Source organism: Caretta caretta, chromosome 9 (genome assembly GCF_965140235.1).
Source record: "Caretta caretta isolate rCarCar2 chromosome 9, rCarCar1.hap1, whole genome shotgun sequence".
Classification (NCBI taxonomy): Eukaryota; Metazoa; Chordata; order Testudines; family Cheloniidae; genus Caretta; species Caretta caretta.
In genome coordinates this window covers 82,109,356-82,126,352 of record NC_134214.1, presented here as the reverse complement: position 1 = coordinate 82,126,352, position 16,997 = coordinate 82,109,356, and the positions used below count along the sequence as shown (strand labels likewise).

General features: G+C 43.4%; 1 protein-coding gene across 1 annotated transcript; it reads right to left on the bottom strand.

Moving 5' to 3' along the window:
* Positions 1–451: 451 nt before the first annotated feature.
* LOC125642714 (G-protein coupled receptor 12-like) lies at positions 452–11,559 on the bottom strand. Its single transcript, XM_048864422.2, has one exon. It carries the CDS (start codon positions 10,043–10,045, stop codon positions 8,945–8,947), a length of 1,101 nt encoding a protein of 366 aa, XP_048720379.2. The 5' UTR covers positions 10,046–11,559; the 3' UTR covers positions 452–8,944.
* Positions 11,560–16,997: the final 5,438 nt, after the last annotated feature.

Genomic DNA, 16,997 nt, shown 5'->3' with positions numbered 1-16,997 from the left:
CAACAAAAGACAAGAACATGCAAAGCTCCTTATTTGTGTTTCTATTCTGTTTAGGTCCAGTAAAGTATAGAGACAACTGTACATTATTTGTATTATTGAGTTTAAAAACAAAACAAAAAACCCTTACATAAATAAATGACAATAATTTGGATGTATCTATGTGCATATTTATTTGTTTTTCCTAAAGCTAATTAAGTATTTTAGGGAAAATTGTCAGAGCAGCCACCAGCAAGAATTGTTGTGACTAGACATAGAGATTTCAGTGAGACTCCTCATATAGGTAAGTCTCCAACTTGGGTGAGTAGAGTTTGCAGAACCAGGCCAGTAGGTCGTCTGAAAGCCACCAGCTCAACTCACATAGGTCACTGAACAGCTGTTTTAAATACCATGTTATACAAGTGATTTTTTCTGGATTAATTTATCTGGAATAAAAACACAGACACAAACAAAATGGCACATACCTGGGACAAGAGCCCAGATCTTAGATTGTTTTAATTTTGATTTTTTTTTCCATTTTGGATATTCTCTTGACAAATCACTTTAACATTTTTATTTACAGTAATAAAAATAAATTACTCTTAACAGAGGCATGTATAATATACACACTAGAGATACAGTGCAATAACAGCATTGATTTATTGTCACTTGTTCATAAAGTGCATTGCAGGGGCTTTATTTAATCATAACTGAATGGGAGTGATACACTTTCCTTTGTAATCAATTTACCCATTCAGATTAAAAGGATAACGAAAAGTTACATAAAAATAATCTGCTGTCCTGATTGTTCTGATTTTTCCTACTTCCCAGAATAATAAGTAAAATAGTTCTGAGACAATGTACGTGGGTCCAATCCCACAAGACCCTCTGTATATGATATTTCTCTTGACTTCTCTGCACGCAAAAGGCTTGCGTTATTGGGGTCCTAGATCGGTGAAATGACTTTGTTCCTTCAAAAGGCTACCCTTTTGTTCACTACTTTCGCCAGCATTATACAGAGAGCCAGCACAAGAGCTATGCACCAGCCAGGTCCCAGCAAAGCATTTAGGTACATACTTAAGTCCACATTCCTATTCAGCAAAGCACTTCAAGCACACGCTTAACTTTTAGCACATAGTTAGGAATGGGCTGCAAATTGGGGTATTAGTCCTTCTGAGGGCTTCAGTGGGCCCCCTTAGCTGTGTATAGACCCCCTGCTTGCCCTCTGTCCAGGGATGAATTTCATCCACAGAGCCTGAACCTAAATGCACTCACACCATTCCCCCTGACTCCAAAGGGTGCAGGTTCAAGCCCAAAGGGCCCACTTGTATGACATGCCAAGAAGCCCCTTACAAGATGCTGAATGCCCTTAACCCCCTCCTGAAGCCAACGGAATCTGAGGGCAACTCAGCACCTTGCAGGATGAGGCCAAACCCCAGGATCTGGAGCGATGCCCCTGTCTTCAAAAACAATGTGACTCAGTCATATGTTTAGAGCTACATTCTTCCCCAAATCCGTACCTTTCCCATTGATGTTAGTGGCAGCTGCCGGTGCAGATTTGAGAGCAGAATTTGAATTTGGATCATTGACTTTTAGCTGGGGTTGTGCATGTGCTTCCAAAGGAAAATTTGGCCTTAAGGGCACAAACTGTCCAAAATATATTAAATACTACAGGCCAGATTCTGCTTTCAGTTACATAGTGGCTTAAATCCATTCTCTTCAGGAGAGACTCCAGATTTTCACTGGTGTAGCAGAGCAGAATCTGGCCTGTATTTCTTAAATCTGGCTGAGCTCATCAATTTATCTTTAAAGGCTAGATGCACCTTCTGGTTCATAAAGAAAATTCGTCTGACACTGCAGCAACCCTCAGCACAGAGCTGTTGCTAAAGCCTTATAGTCAGAAACCTGTCCCTCCGAGTTACAGTTGATCTGTATACACAGTGCAATTTATTCCGCTATGAGCCTGATTCTGATCTCATGTTGGTGTAAATCAGGAGTAGCGCCACTGACATTAGCTGGTTTACACCAGTGTAAAACTGTTGTAGTGGAGAGGTGAAACAGGCCCCAGGTGCTATGCTGCATAAACTTTAAATCTAACATCTCCTTTGCCCATAAGTGTCTGCATTCGCTTGCAGATTTGTTCATTAGTGAAACTGTGCATTGGGATAAGAACTTTTTCTTAGATGTCTTATCCCCGTGATCCTGCAATAAAATCATAACACTGTGTTTGTGACTTCAGAGTCTATTGATATGATAATGTGCTGTCAGACATTCAGCCTCCTGACCACTGTAGGATACACAGATTGTGAAGGGAAAAACCTTTGTCTAAAAAACAATTATACTTGATATGGAGCAGAATTTATTAAGGCACCCGTTATTCTTCTCAACCTACCCAGTTGGTGAAAAAGCCGATCTCCTGACTGATACTTAGCATGTAGCTTCACTTTAGCATTTCTCAGTGGATCACAACAACACTTTTCATATTGTTTTTCCAGTTCTGGACTACAGCAGTTGCAGCCAGAGATGGCTGATTTTTGGAAAATGTTGCTAGCAGGATTTGGTTTTGCAAAACCCATGGTCAGTTTGGATCCAGAGCCCATTTTATCCACATCCCCAGAGGTCTGGGATACAAAGGTGTTAGAACAATGGCTCTGGATTGCCTTCTCTAGTTATAGACTGTTCCATCTCTCTGCATCATTCACTGTACAGCATTTCATAAAGTTTTCAACAGGAATTGCCTCTCTTCTCTAGGGTCACAGGAACAAAAACCAAGGCAACTACATTAGCTATTTTGTAAGAGGCAATTAAGCCTTTATCATGATGATTCAAATGAAATTGTAAGAAGATCCCAACGCCGCCACCCCACCAAGAGAAAAAGACTGGCTTTAACGAGAAGAATGAGAGGCAAATACCGTACGCAGCATACAATTATTCCTGACAGTTAAAAATGTATTTTGTCCCATTAATTATTACTATACATTGATACAATTTAAGTAATTATGAAAATCAAAGGCTTACTGTCAAGTAGATTTAGACCCCAAAATTAAGTTTTTGTTAAAAAAAAAAAGAAGAGGAACTTTCTAACAATGTGAACAGTAATGTTTTCATTATTTTTATTCTAAATTCAATGAAAGCTATTTGTTTGGGATGTAAAAATTGTCACTGTTTTGATTGAGACCCCAAAGGTTGTAACATTCCTGCTAGTGAAGTGAAATTGGTTAGACAGAAAGTGAAAGTGACAACTACAGTTCCACTGACCAAACTGAGAGTAGGGGGAAGTAAACAAAAAATAAAATATTTTTTAAAAAAATTGTAAAAGTCAACAATCTAAGGTATGGTTAGTAACACTGATAAAGGCATATTTTTAAATATATGGGACCAGATCCATTAAGTTCAATGCAGGTGCCCCAGGAATTCATGTGGCTTGTGACAGTGTCCCATTTATCTGTGCTCCCAAGCTTTTCAAATACTGTGTGTATCTAAGGAATGTTTCCCCTTCCCCTCTCCTTCACTTCCACCTCCCACCCTCCCCCCACAACCTACCTACCTACCTACCTCTCAAAAAAACAACAAAGAGCAACTTAATAAGTGATTCTTACAACTGTGCTGCTGGCTATCAAACATGTGGTAGGAAAGAAAAGGGCAAACAAGACACCTGGAAGTGAAAAAACTAAAAAACAGGTTCATGTTTCTCTGGTCACTCTGAAAGAACACTGGGGTGGGTTTTGGTGTGTTAAATATTTTGTGCAATTGCTTAAGGCCAAATTCTTCACTCGCTTGCACTGGTGTAAAGCTGGGCTAACTCCACTGAAGTCACCAGGAGTTTTACTGGTGTAACTAAGATCAGGATCTGGCTCGTCATAGTCAGTCAACAGCCTTTTGCCTGCATGTGAGAACTTTGCTTTTCCAAGGGGGAGCAATGACTGCGGATCAAGTGTGTCTCAGCTAAAGACACTGGGGCCAGATCCTCTCTGCCACTTGCAGTGGTGAAAGGAGAGGAAGCTGGCTGGAAGTGGCTGGGGCGACAAAGGGAGGATCAATCCAGATGGCACTTGATCTGCAAGGAGACTATGTCCCTTTGGGATTTGCCATAGTGATGATGATAAGTGACGGGAGGAGCAATAGCTCCACATGAGGCAACCATGAGGCTGGTGCTGGGGAAGTGGCTGCTCGATGTGGCATGCTACCCATACACATGGAGCAAAACTCCATGGTAAAATGCTACACAGGTTACTGCTGATCTGCGCAATGTTGACTCCCCACACTGAAAGACTTCATCCATGCAGAGGGGAGCTATATGCAGCAGCAAGAGGATGGAGGAAATAGGTCCAGGGCATAGAACCTGGCTATAGGGGAGGCATGTCCCTGATTGTGAATGTTGCCCATGATTTCCTACCTACACTTAGGTTTGCTGGCATTGTTCTTTTTCCTATTCCCAAAGGCAGCCGGCTCTGCCCCAGAGATGGACATGGGGGCTCCTGCTCATCAGCGATCTTTGGTAGGTAAGTCATCCCATTCCAGGAGGGAATGATGAGAGGTCATTTTCACCAATTGTTTAAATGAGGCACGGTTCATCTGTTGAAAACTGAATTAGTAGTTCACTCTGAACAAGGTGGAAACCTAAACAACAGTCAAACAAAATCCATGTGCTACTGAATAAGGTGGGAAAGGAGAAGCAAGGATTTGGTCCTCTGGAGAAATCAAAACTTTCCTGATATTAATCATTTGACCTTAATAGATATAGCGCTGCATTATGTTCTCTCTGATATGCAAAGTGTTAACTATATGTTAGTGGATAAATAACCTTGACTACGTACTGAGCAGTCCCTCCAAAGTAAGCCAGATCTTCATATGTCATGAATCAGTTTAGCTGTTCTGAAGTCAAAGGATTTATGCCAGTTTGCACCAACTGAGGATCTGCCCTTTATACTGTTATCTACTGTTATCCTTTATTAATATGACAATAATTAAAGCAGAGCTCGCTTCTCAATACCTCAGCACTTCAAATAGCTTGTGTCAGTTTTGGTTTCTTTATCGGACTAAATCCAACAGGAGGATCCTTGCCAATAAGCAATGGCCCAGATTCCCCAGGGCACTCCAGTTGCTTTGTGCAACTCCCATAATGCAAAGCAGCTGTAAATTTGGCTCATCAGACTAGTTAAACTGTGTTTACAGCTGTTTGGCATCATTAGAGTGCTACAAAGCATCCACTGATAAATCAGGCCCTATCAATCTTATATTCCTCTTCCACCAGACATTTTACACTGGTGTAACTCTAACGACTTCAGTGGACTTTTTCCTGATTTACACCAGTGTGAGAATGAACAGAATCATGCCCAGTGTTTTGTAGCAACACATTCCATGAACTCAGCTTTGAAAGACAATAGACCATCACTGTGTTATCATTGTGCATACAACTTTACTAACTTGGTAAATATTTCCAATAATTAACCTAGCTCTCCTTAATAAATATTGACAAAGAGTGCTGCAGTGTAGAGCTGGTCAAAATATTTAGTTTAAAACTTTTTCCAACAAAAATGGACTATTTTCATACTGCAAATTTTTTAAGAAATATTCTGATATTTCCACAACTCAATGAAAAACAAACTTGGAAGGGGGACTTCAGGTTTTTTTCCCTTTCTATCCTCCTTTTTCCAGTCCTTCCCTCATTTTTTCATTTTTCCAGTGATAAAGGTGGGGTCAGGGAGGGAGAAAGGAAAAGGGGAGCGCAAAGGAAAAACAAAACAAACACCCCCCCAACCTGATCTTTTTAATTCAGAAATTGAAAAATATAAATTTGAAAACTTCAATTTTTCTGTGAATTTTCAAATGAAGAGTTTTAGAAATTCTTCGTGAAACATACTTAGCACTTTTTGAACATCTCTTGTTGCTTCTCTGAGACAACCACAAGGAAAGAACTAGATTAAAATCTTTATCCAAAACATCTGGGTCCAAATTTACCTCTGGTGTAGTTTCATTGGGCCAGATCCTGATACCCTTATTTTCAAGGAATTCCACAGTGAATTCCATTCACCTATTCCATAATTAGCACCACCAGAGCAGGGTAGGATACTATTTAATGTAAGCACCTGAATTTAGCCAAGTGATTTCAATGGATAGAAATAGATTTGGCCAGGTAACAGTATTTTAGAGGACATGCTCATATAATCTCTGACTTCTCCATGGTGGTTTACAATCAGTAACTTCCTCCTTTTATCTAATTACATCCCAATGTAACACTCCTCCTCTGAGTGTCTGACATTGAGGGCCACAAAAAAAACCTCATTATTTTGCTTTGATTGCTATGCACCTATGTCATATTTAATCTACAAATCCCTGGAAAGCGAGTAAATTTCATTCACATCATTAAATTTCATTTACACCATTAAACTCCTTATGGGGAAAATTCTGAAATCAAAACCTTTGATAAAAGGAAATCAACTGAAAATCCAAGAAAATGTAAGATGTTCATTTTAACTGTGTGCCTAGAGTGAATGTTTAAATGCTACATTTGATTTAAAAATACAAAATGAGCTGCCCAGAGAAACACAAATACCTGCCCTGTAGATCAAATCGTATAAAAACATTATTTTGAAATGTTTTTAATTAACTCTGCATTGAGTCTTCACATTTAGGAACTGCAGGAAGTTGTCTGCAACCATGGAAACAGAATAATAAATAAATGAACAGCAAAAACGTTAAATAAAATTGTAAAAATATTGACTAGAATTTGTGCATGTTGTACGTTGCTCCTCATAAAAAACCTGAAAAGCTGGGACACCTTTTGGAGCGAGAAAAAAAGTCCAGGCCCAAAGCACACATTTGAGATTCACAGTTTTGTCATGTGCAGTGAGCTTTGCTGAGCTAGAAAGAGACCTTCATTGCACAGTTCTATAGATAAACGATTGGTTCACCTGCATTCAGACATAAAATTTGGACACTTTGTCCTTCATGGAACTATAATATTTACATGCGATATTCTCTCTTTTGTTGTTGGTCTTTTTATATAATATAAACCTAAGCCAGGTTTGCAACTGATGCTGCAGGGGTAGGCTATTGTTTGAAAGAGGGATCTTTCTGACGTTTGTAGCACAGATTCCTTTCTAAGGGAGAGCAACACATTTGGAGCATTGACATCACAGGTCACACTTCAAAGCAATTTCCTTGCAGCGCACTGAGAGAATAGGTGGTAAGACAAACCCCCAACCCAAGAGGCAACCCTGGACATTTCTCCTATAGAACAGAGTCCCCGTCTGTCTCTGAAGGTTTATTCTGTTTTTAAAGGAATGCACTATTCCACTTCTTGGCCAAAATACAGCACAAGACGAAGGACACTTCATCATTTTCTCACTAACACGACAAAGCACATGATAGGGTAGAGGAGCGTGAGGCTAGCGTAGCTTCTCTATGGAAGCAAATTAATCTAGTAGTTTCGGGAACAAGACACGTGATGATGTAGGCTTCCCTTTAGAAGAACCAACCTCATTCAGAATATCAGTCTTTGGATCATATCCTCCCTCCCCACACCCAGTATGCGAGATCAGCATACTATATTAACAATGCCGCTAAAGACAGTGTGTTATATCTGCACTGAAATAAGTGAAAGATTAACCTAGGTTCCGATGTCAAGAAAACCTCATCTCTGACTTTCTTCCACTGCTTTCATCTCCCTGGCAGGGGGATTAACTAGATAACCTAAAAGGTCCTTTCCTCCCACCTTTAGATTTGATGATGCACCGTGAGCATATTTTTCAGCAAGGAGTTCTCTTTACTCTCACATTGTAATAATAAATAATAATCATACCTTAAAGTGCCTTTCATCCTGCAGGTTCTCAAAGTGCTTCACAAACAAAGGAGATATAAATATACAGGCATCACTTCACCCACCACTGAAATGCAGCCTCCTCTGAGGTGCAATGCAGCAGCTGAACAGCACATAGCAACACTATACAATTGTTTAGGACAGCAAGTGAAGGGGAATGGACCTCATTTGTTCCTGACTCAGGATCGTACTTCCTTTCCCCCCCGCTTAAAGAGGCCTATGTAAATCTTTGACTTCCATGTGCTTTTTTACAAAAATAAACATAAAATCGTAAGACAGGCCCCTTGTCCTCCTACCACTTCTCACGGAGCTGTCCAGACCTCGTGGTGCTGAACCGGTCTGGCATGAAAAATATTGGCAGGTTACCGCATCTCACAATGTCCCTTTTATTATTGCATAGCAGAGCAAAACCTGATTATAGTTAAAAAAAATCACCACCACCACCAAAACCCTCTACCCCCCTGAAGTGAAGCCCCCTGGGTATGGTCATTTTTTAACCATTCCAAACAAACCCAAACTAACAGCAAGCAAATATTGTACACGTTTTTCTAGATCTTGCCCCGAGCCCTCAGCATCAGATCTGCGCCGGGCTCTAAACAGCAGGGCACTATCTTATTCTCTTCCCACGTCCCAGGCCTGACTTCCCCCCCGCACTTGACAGGATTTTGACTTGGGGCGACCCCCAGTGACTTCAGTGGGGTTACTCCTGGTGTGGGGCCAAGGGAGAGTTGGCCCGCGGTCTCTCCCCGTTCCTCACCGGGGACCTTCCCAACGGCCTGCCCCTCGCTGGGAGGCTTGAAATAAGTAGAGTTGCCCTGGGCCCTTGAACATTTTCGGGCCACAGGTTTGGCAAACGTGCTGCTCCCCCTTTCCATTACACCGAGATGAGAAAAAAGCATCAAGCGCTGATCTTTTTTTTTTTTTTGGTCTTTTGTTGTTGTTTTTAAATAAAAAATAAATAAAATATGTAGGAAAATAAGCATTTTTTAAAGGAGACCACTCTTATTTTTGTTTTCTCGTTGACATCTTTTTCCAGGGAAGGAGACGCGGGTCGCTCTGGGATTCCTCCTGCTGGTGGTAACACATCATAACGCCGCGGAGGAGGAGAGCCTGAAACCATTTGACAATCCGGGCGGCCAACCACCCTTATACATCACTGGATGTCCTGGGCCTGGAGGAGAAGGTGGAAGGGATGCACCCGCAGCAGGCCAGCCACAGGGACTTCTGGATGTCCGGGTTTCTGAAGGCATAAATGACCGGGTTGATGAGCGAGTTGCAAGTGGCGGGCAGGGCCAGGGAGTAGGTGTAGACGGCGGGGTAGCTGGAATCCGCCACCAGCGAGTAGACGGCGAACGGGATCCAGCAGAGGGCGAAGGTGCCCAGGATGAAGGAGAGGGTGGAGAGCCCCTTGCGGGTGGAGGTGACCTGCGCCGTGGCGATGAACTGGTGCTGCACGGCGATCTGCTGCGCGTGCCGGAAGGCGATCTTGCAGATCTGCAGGTAGAGCTGCAGCATCAGGGCGAAGAGGAGCAGGAACGTGACCGCCAGCACCGCCGCGTTGTCCTTGGTCACCGGCCGCAGCACGCTGCAGGTGGCCTGGTCCCGCAGGCAGTTCCAGCCCAGCAGGGGCAGCAGCCCCACGCCCAGGCAGAGCAGCCACATGAGCAGCAGCATGGCGCAGGTGAAGGTCAGCGTGCGCTCCGTGTGGTAGGTGAGCGCGTTGTACAGCGACAGGTAGCGGTCGATGGTGATGGCCAGCAGGCTGCAGACCGAGGCGGAGAAGGCGGTCAGCAGCAGCCCGGCCGCGCTCAGCGCCACGGCCGCGTTGGGCGGCTGCAGCAGGTACTGCACGGTGAAATTGACCACCAGCCCCAGGCCGGCCAGCAGGTCGGCCAGCGCCAGGCTGCCGATGAGCAGGAACATGGGGGCCCGCAGGCTGGGCGTGTAGAAGAGCACGGCCAGCACCAGCGCGTTCTCGCAGGCCACCGCCGTGCCCGTGGCGCACAGGGCGATGTCCCAGGGGCTGACCGCTCCGCCTCCTCCGCCTCCGCCTCCGCCTCCTCCTCCCGCCGCCGCCGCCGCCGTGACCGGCTCCGAGGCAGAGGAGTTGGACGGCCAGATGCTGCTGCTGCTGCTGCTGCTGCTGCTGGGGAAGGGCCTGGAGGAGGCATTGAGCAGGACCAGGAGCTGCTGCTGCCGCAGCTGCTCCTCCATGGCGGCCGCAGCTGCTGCGGGGTTGTGGAGCATCGCTAGAGAGGAGGCACAAGGGACACACAGAGAGAGGAGACAAGGGTGAAAGCAGCATCGAAAGAGCCTGGACTATCCACCCCTGAGCCCGGGGCCGCCCGCAAGAGACACGACAAGACCCGCTGTCCCAGCCTGGCCCCCAGTATCCCCAGTGCCGGTTGCAATGGGGACTGATCGGACACAGACAGGATTAAAAGACCGGTACCCTGCCTGGGCCATTCCCCGGTGGCACACCCCCCACCCTCCTCTGGGAGCCGAGCGCGAACGCAGCCGCAGGAAACACCCCCAAACCCGTTTCTTTTATTTATTTTTAAAAAAAAAAAACAGGCTCGATCTTTGAATAAAATTATTTTCCTCCCCATCTTGGCTATTTCCCCTTCCTTTCCCCCGAATGAACAGATGGGGGATTCGTCTGATCTCGGGTTCCGTCTGAACAGCTGAAGGTGAGCAAGGCTGAGTGTCAATAATTCACCCGTCACAATGCTCGTTGCATGCGTTCCCATTAAAAGGCAGACGGTTGCATCAGGCACACGTACAGAGCTGCAGATTCATAGCATGATCAGACCGATTCCAACACTAACACTTGGGCACAAGCAATTTGGGGGTTAAACAGAGTAATGGTTACATCATCTAGTCCCTTGTTGTAAATGTGTCTTTCTGACACAATAATTTTGTTAGTAATAAATAAAAATATATTATTTCTGGCCAGGCAAGCCTCATACTTAAGCAAACCTCCTGGTTAAATCGGATCCCAGTGAAGGCTACAGACTAGAAATATTCTGCATTAACTTTGCTTGTTTTTAATACCGGTGCACTCAGGGACTGCTGGCGGCAAACTGCAGGATCTCAGCTGCATTAAACATGGTTTTCTTTCATAGTAAACCCCTTGCACTAAGTAGGAACCCTTTCACCCCCCCTCCATCACATCTCCTCCAACGCCTTGTATATATCGTCTCACATTTCACTCTTATGAAAACAAAAGTTGCAAAGGTCACACAAATGGTTTAGTCCGGAATCTCTTCGTCAAGGTTTTTGCTGCTGCTCCTGAGAGTGCTGTCCATAATGCAATTTACCAGAGCGCTAGGATTAAAATATTGAAAGGGCCACCTTCTAACTGGCTTGCTTTCCAAACTCAATACAACGCAAACACCCTTCCCCTTCCTTAGCCCGCAGAAGAGAAGTCAAACACATGCAATAACATAGGCAGACATGTATTTCTGTTGTTTTACCTTTGTTTGATCCTTGCTGATCAGCTTTCCCCTTTTTTTCGTGCTAGTCCTTCCAGTCCTTGGGATTAAGCTTCATTCCTTGGTTAACATTGCTAATAACGTTGGCAGATTGCTGGCATTGACTTGCACTTAATATTCTTGCCCCATTGGGTCTGCTGATATATCTCAACTCTGACGTCAAAGTCTTCACTTATATTCATGATCAGCTCCAAGTCTGTGAATCAGGGAAGCTGTGATCAGAATAACAACTAGTCTCCCTCCCTTGTTCCATATACACACGCATACACGAGGAGATACACACATACACATACACAGCGAGAGAGGCACACACACATACAATCCTCTGGAATTTCATTCATAAGATTTCAGAGACACTAGGACACACCTCCCCCAAGGTCAAATCTTTCACACCTGCATCTTGCGGATGTAGATTGGGTTACAGCTTGCTATGCCTGCCTAGGCATCCGGGGCAAGATAAAGACATAACAAAGGGAGAAGATATATTTTTACTGCTGATTCTGATGAAAATATTTGTGTTGCCTGATGGGCAGTGACTATACTGTGCCCTATCTATTCTGTAATTTGACCAAGTGCAATGCCCTTCAGACCATTTTCCCAGAGAGCAATTCAAAGGCAATTCAAAAACCCAAACCAAACCCCAAATGGTTTAGTAGGAAGCTGTTCAAAAATGTATTCTGTACATTGGCGAAGAAAGAAATTATTATGGATTGTCATCTGGCTGACAAAAATTGATCTCTGAACATACAGTGTATATTAAACCTGAAAGCATATGTAGCTGTGCCTATGCATGTGTTTATGTGTCTATGTGTGTGTGTTTGCATATATTTGTGTGTGTGAGTGGGTGAGTTTATTATGCCTTGTATAAGCCAGCCCAAAAAACATCAGTGCTACACCAGCCACAATTATCTGTACGTGCAACACATTTGCTCAGAAAGTGTGTACACACAGATGCAGATTTGTTTTATTACACAGATAGTAAAAGCTACAGTCTAGAGCTCAGAAATATGCATATTTCCTCCCCATCCTCTTTGAGACGGACTGTATTTAAAGTCTAATATTTTTGTGCTTGGACAAGAAAGAATGCTGTCAAATTTGACATGCCGCAGTCTGCCACCCTTAGTGTGAGGGAACCTGCAAATGATATTGGTTGGCTACAATGACAGACTGCCATGCATTGTAATGGAGAAATACTGGGAGAATATTTAGTGTTGCATTTGCTTATTCTGCTCCTTGTCTTTTGTAGTCCAACCTTATAGCCGGGGGGACGGGGAGGGGGAAGGTGGTGGCAGAGGATGTGATATACTATAACTGCAGTGTCCCCCCTACAAAATATTGCTTCATATCACCGCACTGCTACAATGGAAGGTATAAACAAATTTCCTCCCTAGATATTCTATTTGGATGGCACTCATCCTACAAAGAACACCCCAAAAGGCATAATGATTTTTAATAACATGAGTCGTTTCATAATCCATACAGTAGGTAGTATTATTAAAATAGGAATGCCAAGAACACAAATCAACAATACAAGATAAAACATGTATTTTCTTAATATTTTAATGTCACAAATAAAAATCTGGGCTCATTTATGTATATTTTTAAAATGTAACCATACTGAATAAACTAAAACAATAATCATTATTATTAACAATAGTAACAGTTACTTATGATTATTTACTTACTTACTAATACATTACTTACTATTATTAACAATAGTAAGAAATACTGGCTACCTAACACTTCTTAGTTTTCAAAATAATGCAGATTACCTCTATATAATGAATGAAATGAATAATAAATAGGATTTACAGTAAATTCCTATTTAGGGCAGATTTTTAGATCTTTTTGATCAGGTTCATGGCAGTATTATGATTTGAAGTTAATTGAGGCAGGATTTGTCTTCACCTAGAAGAATCATTTTATGCATCTACGTTCTCATGCCAGGCCTATCTCTGGAGTATCTGACATAGATTTAATAGTCTTCTGTCTGGAGTTTTTTGCTCATGTGATTACATGGCTGGTATGTGCAGAGGGAAAGAGAACATGAAAAAGAGAGTGGGAAACCAAAATAAGCAAGCTGAATGAATACACTCACACTAACAGTAATTATACTGTAAAACTGGAAGGGCAGGATGTAAAAGAATATTTGACAGATCTTGCAACGACAGCCTCCTGTGATAAGATAATGGTCCAAATTGCGCTGCTATTATTGATCTTTGCTATAATTGCATTTAGAGGCCTTGATTGGTGCTCAGGACCCCCTTGTGCGAGGCCTTGTACAAATCCATAACAAAAAGACAGTCCCTGCCCCCAAGAGTTTACAGTCTATTCAATCTCAGTCCCACTGAAGTTGTTAGGTCCCATTGTGGGAGTGAGGCAAGCACCATTTGACTGAAGAAAGAGTGGATGATTTTAAAATGGCGTGAGTGCAATTCTCCCTCCCTCAGGATAAAGACATGAGGGGAACTGATTCATCTACTGAACTTCCCATCTTGGGGAAGGAGCAGGCATCACCAGTTGGGGAGAGCCTGGCTAGGGAGCTAGAGGGGGATTCAGGGGCCCCCACACTATGGAGGAAGCACCCCAGGCCTGTGCACAGAGGCCTTTTTCCCTCTAGCAGATCTTGTGGGGGAGCTACCAGTTCTGGTGAGCAAACCCTCTCCTCCTCACACAGGAGAACTCAGAGGAAACTCCACAAGGAGAACTCCATAGAACTTCCTCCTCCCCACTCAGCCTGCCCATGGATTTGTCTGTGGGAGGGGAGAACAGGACCACAAGATGGAGTCTGCTTCTAAAAGCAGAAGCTCCTAGAGATATGAAAGGATTGTTTTACAGTGTTGAGCTCCCACTTTAAACATACGGGGGCAAATCTTGAAGCCTTAACTCAGGCAAACCTCCACATGAATTTGATTGGGGCTGAATAAGGAGTCAGTGTTTGGCCTACAGCAACATGCTATTACATGCATGGGTTTGTATGAGGGAAGACATCTTCATTCCTATAATTGTAAAGTCACATCACCTGCATTCTTGGATGGACTTTTCAGAGGCTATTGCACATGATTCTGCCTTCCCAGCATTGCCTTTGATGGCACCATGAGCTTTGTTTTTATATTTAGACTTGAGTATCAAATTCTGTAAAACAATCAAAGAACAGTTAAAAACGATCACTAAAACCCAGGTGCATCCATCAGACTGCCCCAGGGCAGCGCTAACAAGTGTGATTGGTTCTGACATGGCTCGTGCCCCCCCGCCCCCAGGTTCCCAGAGACATTGGCAGCACTGCAAGGCAATCTTTACATAAGGAAAAACAGTTCTTGAGTAATGTCTCCAATACAAGACGAACCTGGAGATGAGCAGCTCCTGGGAAATGATGAACTCTCTCATCTGCTATTGACTACAGTGGAAGATGAAGGTGCTCAGCACTTGGCAGACAGACTCATGGCCAATTAGAAGGAAAAAACCCCCAACATGCTTTCTCTTCAATATTAGGCATTCACAACCTCTGGTATAGATCGATACAGAGAGCACGCAATTAGATCTTTGATCTATCTACCATTTATACCATCCTCACCATCGTGTTGTCTAACTATAGTATTACGCACCAAGCAACGCGAATAATAATATTCTATTGCACTTCTCTATGACTTCCATCTGAAGGTTTAAAAGCACTTTATAAAATGAAATGGCCTGACAAGAACCCTGTAAAGTAGGCAAGAATTATGACCCCAGCTTAGAAACTAGATGGGTCTGATAGAAAACCCTAGAACAGAGAGACAGATGGAACTGTCAATGAAACTGAACTACAGAGATGGGATGTGACTGGCCTGAGGCTGCAGAAGAAGTCTCCAACAATGCTGGGAAGAGAACCCAGATCTCCTGAGTCCCACTTTACGCATAAGATTATTCTTAATCTATTTATCTCTGAGTTCTCCAAAGCCCCTCATTCCTTATTAGACTAATTCAGGATCTTGTTCTAAGCAATTTTTTTCTTTCTGGGATCTGCCTTCCCCTATTCGGTGGAGCTGAGTAATCATACTGTTGCAGTCCCTTCTCTTGGGAATTCAGTGATTTTCCTCTTTGTAATAGCTAACATTTATCTAGCAACTTTAATCCCAAAGAATCCCAAAATGCTTGGTAAACTATCCATCTACCTATTCTACCTACACAGCATTAAAATCTGCTGCCTTGGCTGGTGAAGAAATGGGGAGTGAAGACTCGGCTAGTTGCATTCTCTGCAGAAAGGAAACCTAGAATTCCTCTCGGGGGATAAGGTATGTTTAGTCAAGTGCATTGTGCTGCTCTTTGAGTAGGTGCCAACTGTGCCCTGGATAGTAGCTGATGTAGAGTGCAGCATATGCATTAGCCAGTTTGAGGGTAAGTAATAGACTAGACATGACCCTTACCTGTAGGCCACACAGGTATATGAGCTGTGGCTCTACTGAGACTCTGCCATGCAGATTACGTGGGGTGCAGGCAGGGCTCCTTATATCTTCTCTCCCTGCTTGCAAACCAGCATGGCTTAGGACAAAGGTTATCCTCAAAAGGGGAATCACTTTGCTCACATCTCAGGCTGAAGATCCAGGTACTTTGCTTGAGACTGTGCAATCACCATGAACAGAATGGGCTGAGGTTCTTAACACTCAGGAGTGTCCAGGTAATCTGATAGCAAGGTGATGAATGCAGTTTAAATGCCTAGACAAACAGATAAATAGCTAAATAGCTAGTGCCCGTCATTGTAAGATACATGCTACAATATTTAATAGCAATGGGCAAATCACAGGAGTAATACTAGTGCAATCTATAGGGTTCCGGACACTTAATATAGAATAGTTCTACTTATAACAATTGGCATTAAATAAGAGTGTGTACCGGGTACGGATAGCTATTTACTGCTCCAAGTGTTGTCTATGTCTTTACTAAAACTTGTGCCATTCACTGAGCGTGTGTCCCCTGAAACACAGGAGAATCTCTGGCCGGTACCTGAAGCGAGTGCTCAGTCACATGGGCCCTGCAGATTCTGGTTGCAGCAGCTAACTTTTTATATACATGTTGCTGAGAAAGGGCGCAGCCTGTCCCCGGAAAGGAGACGTGGGGAATGAAAAAATATGCAAATGTAACACTAGAAAGCGAGACCAGAGCCCCGGCTTTTGGTTTAAGTACAATAGCTAATCAGCAAAGCCAAAGCACCTCTTCGTAGTCAGATCTAATTTCCAAAACAGATATTCAAACAATCCAATCCCTGATACACCCTGCGTGCTGCTCTAGCTGGTTACATTCCCTTTGAACACACTTGATCGCATTATTAGGGTTTGAGTGAGGGGGGAAATTTACAACGCTCAATCTAACTATCAATATATTGGACAGTGACTGGTGTGTCCATAATTTATCAATGTATAAATACCAGGCAAATGCACCAGGCTAAATCCTGATATTACACCCATTGGCATAGCCTCCTGTCCTGGGCTGTAGGCAAGCTAAATGATGCCTTAGAATTATGCACAACACAACTGTCCCCAAGCCCTCTCCCTTGTTTGTCCCTGCTGCCAGGTTTACTAGATCATCATTTATTTTGTTATCCAATTCAATTCATGGCAGATCTTCAGTGTGCTGCAGATTTTTGCATTGAAACACATGACTGCCTTACAGAAGTTGTCATGTTTTGATAGCTGCATAGCGGACTGCAGGAACTTCTGGCTCCCAGG

Coding starts and splice junctions, on each gene's coding strand:
- LOC125642714 (XM_048864422.2), bottom strand. CDS start 10,045: ATGCTCCACAACCCCGCAGCAGCTGCGGCCGCCATGGAGGAGCAGCTG.